The 21,116-nt window shown below is 43.1% G+C and overlaps 2 protein-coding genes across 23 annotated transcripts in view; one reads left to right on the top strand and one right to left on the bottom strand.

Moving 5' to 3' along the window:
* Nucleotides 1–13,014, bottom strand: part of LOC139981990 (aqualysin-1-like) — an 87,677-nt gene extending 74,663 nt beyond the window's left edge. For 5 of the 10 annotated variants that reach the window (XM_071994483.1, XM_071994490.1, XM_071994488.1 and 2 more), the window contains exons 1-2: nucleotides 12,894–12,946; nucleotides 12,532–12,541 (exon numbers count right to left, since the gene is read on the bottom strand). Coding sequence is in view for 3 of the 10 variants with exons in the window: in XM_071994491.1 (XP_071850592.1) it covers nucleotides 11,458–11,587; nucleotides 11,866–12,006; nucleotides 12,420–12,527 (379 nt within the window). In the remaining 7 variants the exon portion in view is untranslated. Of the gene's footprint in view, nucleotides 1–11,457; nucleotides 11,588–11,865; nucleotides 12,007–12,419; nucleotides 12,546–12,893 lie in introns of those variants that run through there. The other 5 variants (XM_071994491.1, XM_071994492.1, XM_071994494.1 and 2 more) reach the window with 5 other exon arrangements.
* LOC139981981 (uncharacterized) overlaps nucleotides 1–21,116 on the top strand; it is a 471,811-nt gene that overhangs the window by 113,156 nt on the left and 337,539 nt on the right. The gene's annotated exons all lie outside the window — the stretch shown is intronic.

Here is a 21,116-nt window from a genome sequence, read left to right as displayed (position 1 = left end):
CATCTTCAATACAGGCTTATGTGTGTGCTTTATGCGAAGAACCTATGAATATCTCAATGATCATTACTAATGATCTGCTGCAGCAAATGTCTGTCAACGTAGGGTGCACTACTATTACTTAAAAAAGTCAAATGAATTATTGTTATGGAACAAACATAATATTGTTAGTTACTCTAAGCGACGATTGCAAGGTTCAAATATATTGACTCGAAATTACAAATACCAATTATTTCATAGCAGATTTCGAAGTCTTCAGTAGGTTCGTTTGTACTGGCAGGCTAACTTAAATGTTACTGTGGATGCATTCACTTGACCGAGCGTACAATCAATGAAATCTAGTCGGGAAGACAGAAGTCATATCATTGACAATTTTGTGAACTCGTCACAAATAACTTTACTTCTTGATAGTCCTGGATGCACCAGCTAATAAAATGCAATACTAGTGTCATTACAGTTTAGCAATCTATGTTGATAAAAATGGCAGTGAAGATCAATTACATAATATATTAAAAATCTACATCTGAAAAACTAAAGCTAAATACAACAGCAGGTACATCTTACACTTTTCATATGAACCTTACATTATCAAACGGGGACAAACTGATCTAAAAACAAAAAAAGACTGGCTCTGTAGTGAAAATGTTGTGGAAATAAACTCATTAGTGTAATTAATTCATTCGTGCTAGTAAGCTTTCAAGTTTCAGTTGATATGCACTAGAAGGGAAACTGACTTAAGGTAATTGAAGCTGAATCCATCTATGAGTTTCAACTGCTTCCACTTTCTCTTATAGACGGCAATTGCTAACAGACAAACAGAGCTGTTTTCACTTCATCGACACACAACGTAGAACACGATACACAGGTATAGATTTGCAACTTCGACATCACAACGTCGGAAAAGACATTAACTGGTATTATTGCATATTTTTATCAGTACACGAAATAGACTTTATACTAAAATGGACGACATTTTTCACATCGTGAGATGGAGCGTCATGTTATGTTTATTTCTCAATAAATGTGACTTAACCAGTTGCGAAGGATCTTCAAATATGACTATCATAACTAATATTTCTGAAGAGTTGGTTCTCCATTGTTCGCAGAATGGAGAACGCTGGCAACACAATTCAAAAGGTCTATTTGTGGGAGAGATTTATCTAGTAAACGACGGAAAAATGGATTTAATAAAATATAATTACTCTCTGGTGATCAAGGAGGTTTCCATATCGAATGAAGGTGCATACGTGTGCAAGGAAAACAAAGAAGTTATTGCCTCGTATTACATTAAGGTGAACGGTAAGGCTTAAATTTGAAATTGAAAGTGTAAATCCTTTCCTTATATTTAAGTAATATTAATATATATATATATATATATATATAGGCATATTTGTCAAGCTAATCTGACTAGTCTGACTAATCTGACTAGCTAAGTTTTTATGAATATCGAATAGAACATTTTTTTCTCAGCCCTCGGATCAAATAAATTCATTACAATTATTTATTCAAATTTATGGATATTCATATATACATATATAGAAATATCTTAAATTGTCACACAGCTTGATAATGCAGAGAAACTGACGGAAGCTCACTATTGATGTGTCACAGCCAAAAAGCTAGATTGACATATTATGATTGTCTTCATAAATTACAGAGTTATTAAAGTATCATAAAATGAACTGCTCCTAGATTAGATCACAGTGATCATTCTTGACGCAGGTTAATTTGGGGCTTTACTTATAGAAAAAAATATGCAATGGTACATATTCGTCACACGTTTATAGCATATTGCAAAAGACCTCAAAACCGTTTAGGGGAACTTTGTTTTTACTTTGCTTCTCTCGATAACCGATTTAACCACCGTTACTAAACCACTGCCACCACATTTATGTATTACCAAGTATTTACAATTATATACTATACATAGCAAAATATTCATTTATTTTAATGTACTTTCTTTCTTGTTTCTTATCAAACTTGTTTTAATTTATAAAAACCACCAAGCAACCTCCCGAGCAACTATTCATCCAGCAACCTTGTATAGGGGGTGCATTGGCCTTAAGCTGTTAGCACGGTAGTACTGTGTTTGCGGATCTGGGGCTCTGGGTCAGGTGACCATTGTTCGCGAGCTCCAGAGCTCCGACCATGTGTTTTGGTCACATAGTCCATTTTTTACTACGGAAGGCTTGGGGAATCTTCGGATTCCCCCTTTCCTCATTGTTATCGTTACACATATTTGGGGAAGGTACCGATAATTTTTTTTTTCATTCTGCCTCTGGGCCTGCATCTGTTCTATCCACAGACATAGTATCGAAGGGCCACGCCCTTCTACGGTGGAGCTGGGAGACCTTTCTTCCGATTTTGGAGGTGGTGACTCCAGCGTTTGGGCCCGTCTCTTCCTCTTCTTGGACCTTTCAGGTTTCGGTTTGGTAAATGAGGTTACCATAGTGTGCCCCTCTAGCTAGGCCTATCTGGAGTCTCTTGGCTTCTCCCCTCGTGTCTAGGAGTGGGGCCCAAGTTTAGCCCGTCGGAAGTTTCATCAGTGGTTTTTGGCCCATAACTTCTGAACGGAAGCTCGTAGAGGTGTGGTTGTTGAATTATTCAACTTCGCTCTGGGCTGCCACACCCACTCAGGTAGTGGTCTCCGAGGCAGGGAGGCCCCAGCTCTTCCGCCTCCGCAGAGAGTCCTTGTTTTTGGAGGTTTACCTCACGTTATTAAAGTAATATGTCATTACCGTTTTCTAATAACGTTTTTATTATTGTTCTTTCAGATCGTGGTGTGCTAATTCTCCACTGGAATGTCGTTCTTCTCCTCCTCCTCCCCGCCTCTACCGGTAGCACCCTCGCTGATGCTAGCGACGGGAGCGTCTAGTAGAAAGACACCGACGACGACGGCCACGCTGGCTGACCCGTCGCAGAGTTCCCCTGTGTCGATGGTAGCCCAGGCGGGCTTGATATCACGGAGGCCCCTAGTGTCGGCCCATGCGGGTCCTTCTTTACAAGGGGCTGTTTTTGTGCACGGCTGGGGGGCCCCACTACACCGGACCGGCTTTGGAGGAAACCAGTGTATCCACCGTCAACCTTTGCCGTTACCGGGGCCGTCACACTTCGACGCCCGGTGGGGCTGACACCCGCTCGCTTCCAGAGCCCCGGATCCTTTCCAGACGCCTACCGAATCTAGAGGCCGGTCCCCCACTAGAAGGCAGAAGACGACCAGAAAACGGAGGCGGGCGTCCTCTTCTGAGTCGTCTTCTGAAGAACGGGAGTCCCGTCGTAGACGGAAGCGCACCTCTCGTCACCACTCTACAGTGCGGCCGGAGGACCCCTCGGTGGTTTCTCTCCGCACGGCCTTGAAAGAGTCGGTCGATTCCCTTCGCCAGGTCCATCAGGTGGACTCTGCTTGTTTGCTGTTAGTATCACGTCCGCCGCTTGGAATGACTCCGCCCAATCGGGCTCCTACTTGTGATCCCGTTGCTCCTCCGGTTCGGGAACCGGAAACTGATATCGATTCATCCGACTCGTTTTCAGTTACGGGTAGCGTACGTTATTCCAGACATGACGACGCCCCTCCCCATCTGCTCCCGGAGTCCCCCGTGAGGAGACAGTTAGAAGTGATTTAAGTCCCTCGGACGTGGACAGCATTACCTCCCCGGGCCCGGACGTCGACCCATCTGGGGACGTCGTCTCGATAGAAGACTACGGACGTTTGGTCCGTGAGCTTCATGTAACCTTTGGTGTTACAGATCCGTCGTAGCTCAGTCCAGGTGTTCCTAGCTCAGAATTCGGGCGTCGAGAGACGAGACACGATCTCAGCCTCCCCCTTCCCTACACGTAGACGGAGCGGTTTGGGATCGGTTTACCGGCTTGGCGAATCGAGCCTGGTCAGCGTATCCACGTGACCTTGACAGGCTGATACGAGTGAGCCAAGACCAGTTCGACACCCTTATTCGCTCCCCTCCGGTTCCCCAGGAGACGAAGGATCGCCTGGTCCTACGGGACAATCTCGCATTTCTAATACGAGGGAGGGCGCTGCTCCGGCTTGTCGTTTAGTTACCCCGTTGGCACATCAATCCGAGGAGGGTCTCAGGAGCTTCGATCGTGCGGCCCGGTTTGGCCTTAAGATATCAGCACTTCAGCTCCTTTTCTCGGGGTGGCTTTTGCGAGCACCCACACCTCGAGATCTCTCTATGGTCCAGCTCATGCACCGGACACTGGCCCTCCTTCGTACGGTTTCTCTGCGTCGGCGTAACGTCCTCCCGCTGTTGTGATTGTCGGACATCGCCTCCGGTGCTCTCATGGGCGCCCCTTTCCGGATCGGACCTCTTCGGAGGCTCGTTTGAACAGGTCGTCGAGCAGGACGTCGTGAGGAGAGACAACCTCCGTAAGACCTCGGAACCTTCTCCTCCCTTGCCTCCCTTTCGCGGGAGATCCGCGAAACCTGCTATTAGCGGTCAGGTCCCTCGTTCGGCCTTTTCTAACCGCCGTAGGGGCGCTCGTCGCCCACGACCAAGGGATACAGCGCTGGGTTCGTCTCAGTCTGGTGGACGTAATGCGAAAAATCGAACCCCTCCTAGTACCGGCAGAGGTATGGGGAGGGGTCGTCCCTTTTGCAAGTGACTGTTCGGAACTCCAACGATCCAGGAGGGGTACCGTCTGGAGTTCACCTCCCGACCACCGCCTCCGGCTTCTTTCCGGGTCACTCCGATTGTGTCAGATCCGGCCAGATCCAAGGCCCTGCACGACGAGGTTCATGTCCTCCTTCGGAAAGGCGCCATTGTCCCTATGTCGAGCGAGACTCTGCCCTTGTTCTCAGCGACCTTCTTCCTCACTCCGAAGAAGAACGGCCGTGGAGACCCATTCTCAATCTACGGCCGCTGAACCACATCATCCGCCCCCGCGGTTTCGGATGGAGACGCTCCCCTTGATCCTGAACAGGTTTTCCCCTCCTATAGGCCTTCTCAGACGATCTTCATGACGCCTTTCTTCATTTCCCGATCTTCGTGGATCACAGCCCCTTCAAGACCTTCCGTTACAACGGGGCTTCTTACCAAATCACGGCGCTTCCTTTCGGCCTGTCCACGGCTCCTCGGACCTCCACCAGATTGGTTCTCGCGTCAGCGGCTTTTTTGAGAGTCCAGATTTTCGTCTATCTAGACGATTGGTTTATTGTGGCGGAGTCACGGGAAGAACTTGTTTCCGATATCCGGAGGGTCTTGGACGTGACGTCATCATTAGGGTGGTTGATCAACAAAGATAAGTCTTCGTTGGTCCCTTCACAGCAAGTGAATTATCTGGGAGCGGACATAGATCTATACCAGAGTCAGGCCTTTCCGACCCGGGAGAGAGTGCGGGCGGTTCGGAGAGGTCTGTCCATCCTTCGCCGCCCCACCCAGTACCTGCACGTGCGTGGCTGGTCCTGTTGGGCTACCTGGCGAGCCTGGCAGACCTGGTTCCTCATTGCCGCTTATACATGCGGCTTCTCCAGTTCCACCTCCTCGCCCTTTTCCACCCGTCGTCACAAGACTTAACAGTCCTAGTACCTCCGGCTTCGCATATCTTTCAGTGATGGTGCGACGAACCCAACAAGGGCGTGACGTTTCCGACCGGCTCCCCCTCTTTCACGCTCCAGACAGACGCGAGCCTTCGGGGGTGGGGAGCACATGCGCAAGACGTGTCCGTGGCCCTTATGTGGGAAGAGGAGTAAATGGAGACCCACATAAACGTCTTGGAGCTGCTGGTAGTGTTCCGCGCGTTGAAGCTCCTACAGCACAGAGTGTGCGGACGCCTGATGCTTGTCCGATGCGACAACACCTCCGCGGTTTCCTACATCAACCGCCTAAGCAGGACGAAATCCTTTTCGATTTGGAACGTCACTTGGGATCTCTTTCAATGGTGCAGGATCCATCAGGTCTCGCTGAGGGCAGTTCACTTTCCAGGGTCTCGCAACTCAATCGCAGACGCCCTGTCACGACTGTCGGAGGCGCCGACAGAGTGGTCTCTCGACACGAAGGTCGTCTCCTCGGTCTTCGCGGTCTTCGGTGTCCCCGAGGTAGACCTATTCACGTCCGCCCTCAATTTCCAGCCGCCCCGCTTTGTGGCTCGTGTCCAAAGCCCCGGGCGTGGGCCGTGGACGCGCTGGCCCTAGACTGGATCAATCTTCACGGGTACGCCTTCCCCCCGTTTGCTCTGGTAAGGAAGGCACTGGAGAAGGCTCGGGTTCCCGGCTGTCGGGTAATTCTGATCGCGCCTTTATGGCCCTCTCAACTGTGGTTCCGCCCACTATTGGGCCTTCTGGCGGAGATCCCGAGAATCGTTCCCGCCCTTCCGTCTCTCCTGACCCTTCCGAGAAGGAACAAAGTCCAAGATCACCCAGAGTCTCTTCATCTGGTTGCGTGGAAGTTATCAGGCGTTTCCCCCGCTGGTGGTACACGGCAGGAGACATTCCACATTTCGCCTGTACGTTTCGAGACTCCGAGCGTACCGAAAATGGTGTGCCGATCGCCAGGTTTCTCCGATTTTCCGTCATGTTTGAGGAGGGGAAGCAAGTCAATACCGTCAGGGGCTATCGGACTGCTATTGGTGTGATACATGAGGGGTTTCCTGGGGGCGGAATGGTTTCTTCCGGTCAATCCCTGGACCTCCTGGTCCGTGCCATGGTTTTGAAGCGGCCACAGCTTAGGTCCCTGGTCCCTTCGTAGAACATGAAGACGGTTCTCGACCTCCTGGCTTCGCCTCCCTTTGAGCCTATGCCTTCTTGCCCTTTGTTGGATCTATCAATGAAGACAGCCTTCCTTCTCGCGGCAGCATTGGCTCGACGTAGGAGAGCCCTTCACGCGCTGTCGGTGCTGCCGGGACACATGAGATTTAAACCGCATGTGGTGCGTCTGGTCCCGGACCCGTACTTCCTATCGAAGACCCAGGCAGTGGGCTTCTTACCGGCACCTATCTTCTTAGCTTCTATTAATACCTTCTCTTCCATGGCAGAGGATAAGGTATGGTGCATGGTCCGCTCTTTGAAGTGGTACCTGCACCAGACGTAGCCCTTGTGGGGTTCATGTTCATCTCACTTTGTGATTTCGCGCAAGCCTTACTCTCGCGCTTCCAAAGATACGATCTCACGCTGGATCATCGAGATAATCGCGAGGTCAGTGCCGGGGGCTCCTTCGCCCCTCCCGCGGTCGCACGACGTGAGAGCTATGTCTACATCTCTGGCGCTCTACAAGGGCGTTCCGCTTGAGGAGATCCTACAGGCAGCTGCCTGGAAGTCACCAAACACCTTCATCTCCTCTTATTTACGGGACGTCCTGCGCCAGGAGACACGTATGTCTTCTCGGTGGTCCATCCGTGGGGTCTCTTCCGTCCACGCGGATCCAGATTCCCGAGGCACGCCGTTGACTGTGTGGCAGGTGGACTGCGGTCGTTTGGGAGGTTCCAGTTGATCTGGCGTTGTTTCACCTCCGATTCGTTTGGGCAAGTTTCCGGCGCCCACCACCAGTTTCGGTGGGAAGCTGCATAAGTAATTTGTCCAGAAAGTAAGGAGTTCCCGATGTAAGTTATCCCAACTTGATTAGTGGGGCTACTTACGAGGGACGACTTACCTTCTGGATCCCGCCCATCCTCCCCACACGCCGGGGTTTTTGAGTGGTACTGAATGACCAGACCAAGTCACCGGATATGGCCATATAGAGCTGTCTAGACCGGCTGCCCTTGGAAGGCTACGGTAGTTGGTGGTAGTTTTTTTTTTTGGTGAGTTGAGCGCCGATGGCGCGGGAAAATGCATAAGTTATTTGTCCAGAAGGTAAGTCGTTCCCTCGTAAGTAGCCAAACTAATCAAGTAGGGATAACCTACGGCCGCTGAACAATTAATCCGCCCCCATTGGTTCGGAAGGAGACACTCCCATTAATCCTGAACAGGTTATCCCCTGCATGTTGGCCTGCTCAGTTAATCTTCAGGACGCATATCTTCACATACCGGTCTTCGTGGACCACAGCCCTTTCTTAACCATCCGTTACAACGGAGTTTCTTACCGATTCACGGCCCTTCCATTCGGTCTGTCCACGGCTCCCCCAATCTTCAACAGATTGGTTGCCACAATGGTAGCCTTCTTGAGGAGACTGGGAGTCCAGATATATGCGCTTCTCGACGATTGGTGATTGTGGCGGAGTCTCGAGAAGACTTTTGATCGACACCATGAAGTGCTTGAACGTGGCGTCTTCGTTTGGGTGGTTTATCAACAGAGAAATATATTTTCTTGATCCCTTCACTAAAAGTGACTTACATGGGAGCGGACTTAGAGCTTTGCCTGGGTCGGGCTTTTCCGACCCAGGAGAAGGTACAGGCAGATCGGACAGGCCTGTCGTTCCTAAGCCGCCCGCCTATTGCCTGCTCGCACGTGGTTGATTCTCTTAGGCTATCTGGCTAGCCTGGTCCCTCTTTGCCGCTCATTTATGCGACTTCTCCAGTTCCACTTCCTCGCCATTTTCCGTCCGACGTAGCGGGAACTGAGAATACTAGTGCCCCAGGCTCCGCACCTGGACCAGATCTTCTAGTGGTGGTGCGACGAAGCCATTCTGTACAACCCCCTCATTCACGCTCACGACCGGACGAGAGCATACGGGGGTACATGTATTAGACGTGCCTCTGGCCCATGTGTGGGAAGAGGAGTTAGTAGGGACCCACATCAATAAATTGGAGCTGCTGGCGGTTTTCCTCGCAATGAAACGCCTGGGGACTTTCCGATGCAGAAACACCGACGTTATCTTGCATCACTACCAAGGCGAGATCCTTTCTCCAGGGAGTGTGACATGGAACCTATTTCAATGATGCAGGGTCCATCAGGTCTCGCTGAGGGCAGTCCGCCCTCCGAGATCTCTCGGTCTTCGCAGCATTAGGCGTCTCTGTGATAGACCTGCTCGCCCCGTCCTCAATTTTAAGTTACCCCGCTTTGTTGCTTATGTCCCGAGCCCATGGCGAAGACAAGCTGGCACTTGAATGGACCCGTCTAAAGGGGTATACCTTTTCCGTTTGTTTTGATGGGGAAGGCGTTAGAAAAGGCTCTTGTACCCGGCTGACGGGTCATCCTGATCGTGCTCTTCTCGCCCTCTTAGCTTTGGTTCCGCCCGCTCTTATTCCTTCTGGAGGAGGTCCCGAGAATCAACCATCCATCCTGACCCTTCCAGGCGGGAGCAGGGTCTACGATCACCAGTGTCTCTCTACCTTGTTGCGTGGAAATTGTCAAGCAATTCCTCCGAAAGGAGTGCCTTTCGGAGGAAGCTGCCTCGTTGGCAGCTTAAAACGGCACGGATTAGATCCCTGGTCCGCTTGTGGGACATGGCAGTGGTCTTAGACCTCTTGGCTCTGCCCTTAAACCCATGTCTTCCTGCCTTCTGTTGGAGCCGTCTATGAAGACGGTGTTCCTTCTTGCTTTTCTACTTGCTTTTGGCACTGCCAGGACATTCGAGCCTCACCAGATGCGCCTGGTCCCGGATCCATCTTTCCTGATGGGCTTATCTTCTTGATCTCTAGTAAAACCTTCAAAAGCAGAGGAAAAAATGTTGTGCCCGGTCCACTCGCTTTTGTGTTACCTACACCGGACACGATTCTTGAGGGGCTCGTGCGCACCAATCTTCGTGATCTCGCGCAAACCGTACTGCTGCGTGTTCAAAGATACGATTTCACGCTGGATTACCGAGAGCATCCCGAGCTCCTTCGCCTCGCCGGCGGACACATGACGTTGTGGCGAAAATGTTTTGCTAGATGATTTTATTTCTTGCAAAATCTCGGGTTAAATGAATTTCGCTTATGGAAATACCAATGGACTGATTATCTTTAAAACTTAAACTTATATTTTGGGGCCAATACTGATGACCTTATTTTCATACTTGTCAGGGATTTGTAAGGTACACATCTGTCAACATTGCTTATACTGCACAAAGTATCTGATGCTATATATCATAGGAGTGAGTTTGCTTCTATATTTGGTTTCCAAATTTGTTCAATCAGTAGTAGATAAATCACTCATTATTTCAACATCTGCATTATCTTTGATTCATTCAATTGCAGTGGCTTTATCTTTATTTGCAAATATAATCAAGTACTCCAGGGTATTTATTAGCACAACCCTTCGTTCAGAAAATATTTCTTTGAATAATTGACTATATATATATATATATATATATATATATATATGCCTCAGAATGCCACTCTGGGGTCTCCTAATTTTGCATTGGGTTGGGGGGGGGGACGTCCAATACCCTACACCTTTAATGCCACATGCCATCCTTTACCCCCCCCCCCCCACTCCACCCCACCCCTAAAAAAGCCTTCATTCTCCTCTATTCCTCCCATGTCACCATACCCAAATAGCTTGCCAATAACATTCTTAATTAACCTGTTGCAACGCCTATCTCCATTCACCACACACAGTCATGTAGCAATGCTGAAAAAGTTCTTGATAGTAAACCACGTTAATGCATTAACAATTAAAAACACATCATGATAGCTCATCTTGTTAATTATTATTAAAACATAGAGGTGACGACTAAGCCATAATTGTTTTTAATTGATACTGGTGATATAGAAAAGGCCAGCGAACCATATTAGTGTCCTTTAACGTTTGTCCTTTTCTACGTGAATGAATGAGAACAGTGTTTCTTACATTTCCATTGACAAAATCCATATCACCGATGTTGAGGCACGACCACCAAAGTCTTCATGAGTTGTTGTTATTCCTGTAACTAAGACATAGATATGTGCACCCTCGCCATTTCCTTTGAAATAAAAGGAGCGAGGAATGACTGTCTATTGGAGTATACTACATAACTTTAGAGTAGAGTTACCGATGATAACATAGCTACAGTTTTAATATGAGGGCTCTGAATTATTTCAGCTGGCTATTATTTAGGTAACAAACTTCAAGTATTAGAGTATGAGCAGCTCATGCAACACATTTCATTTATATATGTTACTGCTGGAGTTACGAACATTAAGACACTAAGTCACCCAAGAAGGGCCAACCCCAAAAGTCCAATTAATGGGCCAGTTCTACTCGCATGAGCTGTTCGATATTGTCAGAAATCGTTCATGACATGTTTCTGGAGAAATAAAAGTGACTAAATGTAGATAACAATCTTGAATAGATATATTTTAAATTTCTGCATACATCAGATAAATAGATGTTGGGATCATATAAAAGATGAAAAAGCATGACCTGCAACTTCATATGTAATGGAGAACAGTCAAAACGTCTTCTACTTACGACGCGAGCTACTACATGTTTATTACATGTGTGATCTATGAAGAGTCGATTTGGCGCATATGGTCCCATCGTGAAAAAAACATGTTATGTAATGTCAAATCAGTTATGTTGACGTTTTCCTTCAAAGAGGGCGTAATATTATGTTTTTACAATGTGGATTGAATGACACCTCTTCCGAACAGTTTAATCAACAAATTACCTCTCGGCGAGTATATTCCATCAAGGGTTAAGCTGCGTCGATCGATCCTGTCTAGACCCCACGATGCAACTGACTGCATTTGAAACAAACTATCTTCTTCAACAAAACGGACACAGCTCATCTTTCTGATCTATAATAAGTACACAAGATGCACAGTGAGACTGTGGAATGTTATTAAAGATGAGACTTTGAATGACTCAGATTATACTTTGCAATGTTATTTAAGACGGTAGTATAGGCTGGATCGTACACAGCTGTTTATAAAGACTTTATTCAAAAAAAAATTAAGAACCAAACAAAGGTTTAGTTTAACAATCAAATCCCATCAATAAATAGATACTTAAGAATGAAATGGTAGACTAGCAGTGATTTACATGGTTTCTCTTCATAAACTTCAAACATACTCACGAAGCCTAACGCCGATTTACTCAAGGTAGCAGAGAATCCGTTCAGTGAGCTACCGTATACACGATTGATCCTACCACCAATGGAGGAGAAGAATGGCGAGTTATCGAGCATTATAATCACTCTGTACACACTGACGTCATCCTGTGATATGAAAAGATAACATACCATCAGCCAAATTGAATGCTTGGAGTTAGGTTTGCAATCTGTGTCAGTGATAGGAGTCCATGATATGTTACTGCCTACTTACAAAGCACCCATATTGAAAACAAACTAATCGTTCCCTGATCGTCGACAATAATATGATGATTCCTGTTAAAAAGTTAACGCCAAACTAAAGTGACAAAGAAAGACATATTCGTTTTATCGCCCAATATCTCTCTCTACATTGTGTTCATTACCAGCAAAATCCGAGTCAATCCTTGGATGGTTTGAATGAGGAATAACAAATAATTATTTGACATTTACACCCTACTTTTTCTTAGTGAAATTAACAATGCAAGGTTTCTAGCGAATATGAAAGAGCATGACGACTTAAGATAATTTGATCTCCTTACCTTTAGCACAACGACGTAGGAACCGTCAATTTTATTTTCGGCGTTGAACAACGGAGATATGCTAGCGTTGGACGCGACTGCCAACAGTATAACAAGAAACAGATTCATTTTCCGAGTTTTCTCTACCTAAACAAAGAAAGGAATGAATCAATGAATGAACGAATGAATGAATGAACCAATGAACTGAAAATGTAAACAACTAAAAACACAACCATTTCTTTGCCCTGCTAAACTTAAAATAATTGATTTCAACCACTGTAGAATTGAAAGTGAAAAAAAAATGTACAAAGAAATTCAACGTTATTATTTAGAAACTTACCGATAGTCTGAAATAGTTCAGACAGCGGTCTTTCAAATTCATATATTTACATATACAATTTAAGATTATTAAATTATATAACTATTTTAAATTTATAATTAATGGTAGATTGAAAGTGCAGTAGACTTATAAATTCGACGATATTATTTCGAAACTTACCGATAGCACCGTCTTCAATAGGCTGTGTTAGAATGATATCGCTACACAGCGGTCTTGTACTTTCAATTGTTTACATGTACCATGGTACGAGATCACTGAAAGCCTTTGGAAGATTTCAACACATGGGAAATGATTATCTGATCCAGCTGATATAACAAGGCCACATATGAACAATAAACATTACAAATAAAAGTGACGGAAAAGCTTTTAACTTGTATTGTGCAGTGTGTCAACCCGGCAGAAAAGTATACAGATTGATATCATGTTTTTAAGATACAATTTTACGCACTGAGTGGAGAGTATATTAACACATGGATGATGTCTTAGCTAAACATTAACAAAATATATGAAATAACGTTACACTGTGAGGCTCTCTTTCAATAAATATATTACTAGCTGAAGCTCATTTTGAAGTTCTTTGCTCCTTTTTTTTATGTTTTATAGATATGAGAAAGGCAAGTTTTTTTTAAGTCGAGGCATGATAAAGTATGACAAGATGTTTGACATAATTAATTAAATTGTTAAGTTTAATACACAAACATTAATGTTATTTATGCCTACATACTTCTTTATAAGCCTTAACCCCGTGACCGTTAGTCCACTCCCCCCAGACTAAAAGAATATAGAATATGGAATCACCAACACCGAAAAAAAAACACCAAACACCTATCAGACAGATAGACAAGACGCCGATTGTATCAGTTAGTGTATGTAGGTTACTTTAACTCCCACCTGACTAGAAGAATGTAGAACAAGGAATCACCAACACCGAAAAAACACCAACACCAAACACCTATCAGACAGATAGACAAAACACCGATCGTATCAGTTAGTGTATGTAGGTTACTTTAACTCCCACCTGACTAGAAGAATAAAGAATATGGAATCACCAACACCGAAAAAACACCAACACCAACACCTATCAGACAGATAGACAAGACACCGATCGTATCATTTAATGTATGTAGGATATTTTACTCCCACCTGACTAGAAGAATATAGAATATGGAATCACCAACACCGAAAAAACATCAACACCAAACACCTATCAGACAGATAAACGAAACACCGATCGTATCAGTTAGTGTAAGTAGGTTACTTTAACTCCCACCTGACCAGAAGAATATAGAATCACCAACACCGAAAAAATACCAACACCAAACACCTATCAGACAGACAGACAAAACACCGATCGTATCAGTTAGTGTATGTAGGATACTTTAACTCCCACCTGACTAGAAGAATATAGGATAAGGAATCACCAACACCGAAAAAACACCAACACCAAACACCTATCAGACAGATAGACAAAACACCGATCGTATCAGTTAGTGTATGTAGGATACTTTAACTCCCACCTGACTAGAAGAATATAGAATATGGAATCACCAACACCGAAAAAACACCAAACACCGAACACCTAGCAGAATGATAGACAAGACACCGTTCGTATCAGTTAGTGTATTCGTGTCTATCCGATGTTATTCTTTCAAATACAGGGGCACCCCAGGGAACAGTTCTAGCACCGTTCCTATTCACACTTTATACGTACGATGCCAGGTCATTAGAACAAGGTTGCTCACTCATCAAGTTTGCTGACGATACTGCCATGATTGGCTTAGTCAATAGTAATGGTGATGAAGCGTATTTACGTCAAATTCAGTCTTTTGTGAACTACTGTGACCTTAACTTCCTCCAATTAAATGTTGCTAAGACCAAAGAAATGATTATTGATTTTCGTCACAATACTAATCCTCCACCCCCTGTTGTTGTCAAAGGAAGTGTAATTGATCGTGTTACGTCATATAAGTATCTTGGGGTAGTGCTGAATGATCACTTGGCATGGGGAGATCATATTGATATATTGGTTAAAAAGTTGAATTCTAGATTGTACTGCCTCCGTAAGATGTCGAATTTTAATGTTCGTCATGACATCCTTGAAATGTTTTATAATTGTACCATTAGCGGGGTTTGGCGTTATTGCTTGGTTTGCTGGGGTGGGAATGTAAACAAACATGAAATAGATCGTATTAATAGCATCATTAAGAAAGCAGAGAGAGTAGTCAGGGAACCCTTGCCTTCCATTGACTCGGTCTACCACAGCCTTCTCGAGTCCAAACTGGAAGCGGTATGGAAGGACCATACCCACCCCCTCTATGAGCTACTTCATAATAGTCAGATGTCCAGAGGCAGTGGCAGGTTGAGACTTCCGTGTCTCAAAACCAATAGATACAGAGATTCTTTCATACCCCGTGCAATTAAGCTTTTTAATGAGGTTTTATTACGTTGACTTTCATATATTGACTTTTCTTATTATTCTTACTGTCTTATTGTACAATATACACATCTATTTTTGTAACTTTTTCGCTGTTTTATGAGCGAGTGCCTGAATTTCCCTTTGGGATCAATAAAGTTTTACTTATCTTATCTTAACTTAGGTTACTCTAACTCCCACCTGACCAGAAGAATATAGAATCACCAACACCGAAAAAACACCAACACCAAACACCTATCAGACAGATAGACAAAACACCGATCGTATCAGTTAGTGTATGTAGGTTACTTTAACTCCCACCTGACTAAAAGAATAAAGAATATGGAATCACCAACACCGCAAAAATACCACCACCAAACACCTATCAGACAGATAGACAAAACACCGATCGTATCAGTTAGTGTATGTAGGATATTTTACTCCCACCTGACTAGAAGAATATAGAATACGGAATCACCAACACCGAAAAAACACCAACACCAACACCTATCAGACAGATAGACAAAACACCGATCGTATCATTTAATGTATGTAGGATATTTTACTCCCACCTGACTAGAAGAATATAGAATCTGGAATCACCAACACCGAAAAAACACCAACACCAACACCTATCAGACAGATAAACGAAACACCGATCGTATCAGTTAGTGTAAGTAGGTTACTTTAACTCCCACCAGACTAAAAGAATATAGAATACGGAATCACCAAGATCGAAAAACACCAACACCAAACACCTATCAGACTGATAGACAAAACACCGATCGTATCAGTTAGTGTATGTAGGATACTTTAACTCCCACCTGACTAGAAGAATATAGAATATGGAATCACCAACACCGAAAAAATACCACCACCGAACACCTAGCAGAATGATAGACAAGACACCGTTCGTATCAGTTAGTGTATGTAGGTTACTCTAACTCCCACCTGACCAGAAGAATATAGAATCACCAACACCGAAAAAATACCAACACCAAACACCTATCAGAATGATAGACAAAACACCGTTCGTATCAGTTAGTGTGTATAGGTTTTCTTTAGCAGACTGACAGTTGTAATTGCGTTAAATAATCACATCATCGTCAACAGGTAATATTTTGTTCCATTGAAGATTCTATGTGATAATGTAATATAATGTTAGCTAATAAGTTTTCACTATAAAGGCATGTACATAGTAACTATAGTAACCTTTCCTTTCAATGCTTTAACTAACATCCATACAGAAAAGTGTCGTAGATAAAACATCGATTCCTTGTAGGTGAAAGATTCTGCTTCGACAAATATCTGTACCAAAAAGACGAATGCGTAAATTATGAATTCGAAAAAAATCTCTAGTATCCTGCAATCAGAATGAAACGCTTTCCAAATGCCAGACATATTTTACTGTATTGTCTTTTACTTATCTATGTAGCGCCACCTAATTGAGAAATAAACGGAACTAGAAGACTGAACGCCGACCACATTTTCCTGAGTAAATCGTTTTGTTTTATATACCGGACATGATATATATCAGTTCCTTTGAACCCATAAACAACCATTTGTAAAATAACACATGATGTTCTTTGCAACCATTGTTCTGACATAAACAACCCACAGAGAACAAAGGATTGTACTTGCATAATGAATGATCAGGGTTTTCAGAAAACTTTGACTTACATCACGGTTAAGAAGCAAGGGTATCGAAACTTTAACCAATTCTATGGGTGTTCCAGAAGAGTCTGAGTGATAATCCAAATTGGATTTACCTGATCTTTGGAGATGCTCAACTGCGAACGACTTCGTGAATAACAGACCCTTTGTTCTGTAGCCAAATCGGCTTGTGTTTATATTATCTGTACTTCTCAGTCAAGATAATTAGATGCATTATCGATGTAATCATAACCTCGTATTTGAAAGAGGTGCCTTCGTGAGCTGGTAATATCATTTTTAAGCTTCATCCGTCGACGTCATTATACGACACAATGCATAATACCGGCTGTGGTCTCAGATATCTAATAAAAATCACACATTATATCATTCCATTGAGTATCTAGTTTTCATTCCTCTTATCTGTAAAAGAATGTAAACGATAAACAGTTAGTACAACTCAGTATGATTTTAACACAGAAAGCCAAATAAAAGAACAAAAACAATAAGAAAGAATAGATGAGCGGATGGACCGACGAATAGGGACCCAACTACACTTTTTTGTTTACAATATAGGGTTTTTGTCGGGGGGGGGGGGGGGACGTTATGCCATCCAGGAGAGGTCTCTATTAGGCCCAATACTCCGGCCCTCTTTGAGATTTTATGGTGAAATGGAGGGTTCATAGAAACCAACTGTTGCTATATTTTGCAACTTTTGAATAATATTGAACAAACTTGAACAATATATGGGATTTGTGGTGTTAAAAATTCTGTTGCTCAGTGGCGGAGACTGGGCAACTCTCATGATTTTATTATGAGTGGAAGAAGGGCTTCACGTGGATGCACCATTGTCGATGGGCGTATATGGACGGAATCATGGAATGGACTCGATGGATGGATAGACATATCATAAAGATGAACTGTTCGTTAATACAACAATATTTTGCCTTCTAATAACCTCCATCCTGTTGTAATGGGTAGAAGAGCATGTGCTACATTGGTTACTTAACATACTTTGGCTGCTATATTTGAGTAATAACGAGAAAACAACAACACGTGACCATTAACAGGATACAAAGGATAGATTTTGTTTTGTCTTTATTGACTTAACTTGGCGGGAATCATTACTAAAGTTAAATCTGTAAACGATTCAACCAATTAGCGAGACTCAGTGTTCCAAGTCGAAATGTGCTCTGACACCCGCCACTATATTTTTGGGCGAAAAATTCCCAAGGGACGGTTCTTAGTCCATTGTCGGTCTTAGTGCACATATATGGTATGAATCTTAGCTATACATAATGGGAGTGTAATGGTAATAACATGGTAAACAAAAATAAAATAAACTTAAACAATGTTCATTGGTTTGAAGCAGCATATCACTACACTTAATCACCAAAATGTGTTATTTATCACTATAAATGAGACTCCTCTTGATAATGTGAAAACTTGCTTGGTGTTTAAACGTGATAGTTATTAAGCTATTAGCATGATGCAGTACTTTTGAAGAATGGTAAATGGAAGACTCGCATGACTAAGGCGAATAAATAACATTTATTAATCACTATACTAGTATTTTATACTACAATGACTATATTTTATCAATTTTAGATTACTGCAGTTTAGTATGAGGTAGGCTACTTCAAATAATAGTGAAATCCAAAAGGGTGTTAAAGTACAAAAGGCTTCAGCTGGAATAGTTCTTAATGCAACTTTCGAAAAGAGATATCAAGATTTATTTTAACTCTTATAATGGCAGGCTATAAAATGAAGGAAAGTATATATAATTTATGACTTATATATCTATAAATGGAGAAACAGTGAAACACTATATTAAACTACGGACATACATACTTAAATATTACATATTTTTCAAGGCGGGAAAAAACCTATTACAAAAAGAAAGATGTTCTCATCATGCCTCAAATGAGGTAGCAAACTTCAAAACCTGTATTTAAGTTTTGTTTGCGATTGAGATTCACACTTTGCTATCCTAGTGTTTTAACTCTCTTAAGAGATTGTTGTAACAATTGTTTTTTTTTTGTCACGATGCCGGAGATTCCTTTGAAATTATAAGGGACTTGCTAAAATAAACATGTTTCGTTCTCAGTATTAACTAAGTGTTTTAACACATTCACTAATTCGGAATTTTCTCTGCTGGCTCTTCCTGCTGCTACAGTATAAATGATAAAACCAGAATGAAAACATTTCATGGTTCCTTGCTGCTGTTCATTAGTTCCATTCATAGGGAAATTTCTAACAAAGCCCTAATACAACTACAGCAATTTATGCACACAAACTTTTGTTGCCAAAGTAATGCTAAGCCCTGATATCAATTGCAACACACATCAGTGTGTGAAGACTAGTAGCCACCTTAGGCTACCTTGTTGAGTTATCGTGCATACAAACTTTTCATAACGTAATATTGCTAAGCCCGCCCCTCATAAATATGCATGATATCAATTGCAACACACATCAGTGTGTGAAGACTATCTACCAATATCATCATACCAAGTTTTACGAAATTCCAATGAATAGTAGCCAAGTTATTGCAATTTGGAGTTTTTCACGTTTGACCCCGTGACCTCATTAATATTTTTTAACTTTGACTTGTATAATTTCGCACACGAAGGTCACACGGGGATAGACCTATTGACATTTATGATCAGAAGGTACCTTTGACATCTGAAAATAGCATCAAAACTGTAAAATCCCCAAACACGTCAAGGTCAGCAGAGGTCAATATGAGGTCAAGGGTCGCCCAGATGCGGGTCGACAATTGGATTACATTGAAGCAACTCCCAACACTAACGGACATTTCGTTTTCAAGTTATTGCAAAAATACTAGTTGTTTTATCATTAATTGACCTTTGTTGACCTTCGATCACATTACCGTTATGTTTGGAAACGATCCCGTACCCCATTTACAACTACTCCAAAATATCAACCATGTCGGACCCTGTCAATGGGAGTTATTGCTATTTTTAATATATTGGTTTTGGCATCTAACTGAACTTTGGTGACCTTTGCCGGCACCAAAATCAATATGGTTCATCTAGTCACTATGGGCCACCCACCCACCAAGTATGGTAGTGATCGGTAATTTCCTTGTTGAGTTATCGTGCATACAAGCTAAAGCGTCACACACACACACATACGCACACACACACATACACACACGCCAACCTGAATACATAGGTTCCTTTGCTTTTAGCAAGGAAGGAACGAATAAAGATCTATCATTTTATTACCACTGATCGTGATTACAAGTTGATAAAAGCAGAGAAAATATTAACGATGTAATCTGCTCACGGCACCCCGGTAAGTGACAAGGTTCCTTGTAAAAGTGCACAAATGTTTCATGATTTAGGATAATGTAAAACTGCAGGTGCTTTATCCCCCATCCCTTGACTATAGTGATGGTAAATTATTAAATACAAATGTGAAGTTAAGTTACTAAGATTAGTGACTGGATATTAATATGTAACCTCTTCTCTTCATATATCTGAATGATTTGCGTATTCCCTGCCACGAATCTACAGTATGGCACACTCGGATCGTGTTATTGCTGTAAAGTTTTAATAACATACACAAAAGTAAGTATTTCTAACGTAGTAATGGGTAACAACTGCATTTTTCAAACATTCTGACCTGAGCAATTAGTAGCGTACAAAGCACTAAACAACTGACGTTGCCTGATGTTAGCACTAGGCATACTTTACTGCACTATTTGTACTGAGTATATGTGCCGAGGTGATCCCCAAGAGTCGAGCATACGGAAACCACGCACAAGCGTATTACACATTGTGTACTCAGTGGCTTGTGTACTGGCTTCACCACAGCATAGCTATGGCATTTGTAGGTTTGGCATAGTGACCTCTTGAGTTGCAGATCTCTGCGGATCAAGTTTCACAGTGTACCGCACATGATGATATTTCACTATTGACTTCAACACATCAAGTCTTTCTACGTAGAGCGCAAAGTTCGTTTAGTTTCGGTTTCGTGTACACTGTTTATATTGATAGGCAGGCTGTGCTATTTACATAGGGACAACTCGTTTGTAGCAAGTAGATGTTACTATCAATGATCATGCTTGCGCTTTAGTACGGAATCTATGTGAAAATAACTCTCAGCTGGATATTGCTAAGCAACTAGTGATTGTAAGTTGGAAATATCTTACAGTTATTTTTCAAAGATCTAAGCCTAAACAACGGGTGACAACCCGTTGACATTTTTGATCGGAAGGTACCTTTGATATCCAAACCAACATTTTCTTTTTTGCCCGTTTCCTCCCAAAATAAGCATATTTTTCTAATGT

This window comes from Apostichopus japonicus, chromosome 16 (assembly GCF_037975245.1).
Source record: "Apostichopus japonicus isolate 1M-3 chromosome 16, ASM3797524v1, whole genome shotgun sequence".
In the NCBI taxonomy this organism is placed as follows: domain Eukaryota; kingdom Metazoa; phylum Echinodermata; class Holothuroidea; order Aspidochirotida; family Stichopodidae; genus Apostichopus; species Apostichopus japonicus.
This window is presented reverse-complemented; position numbering and strand designations above follow the sequence as displayed.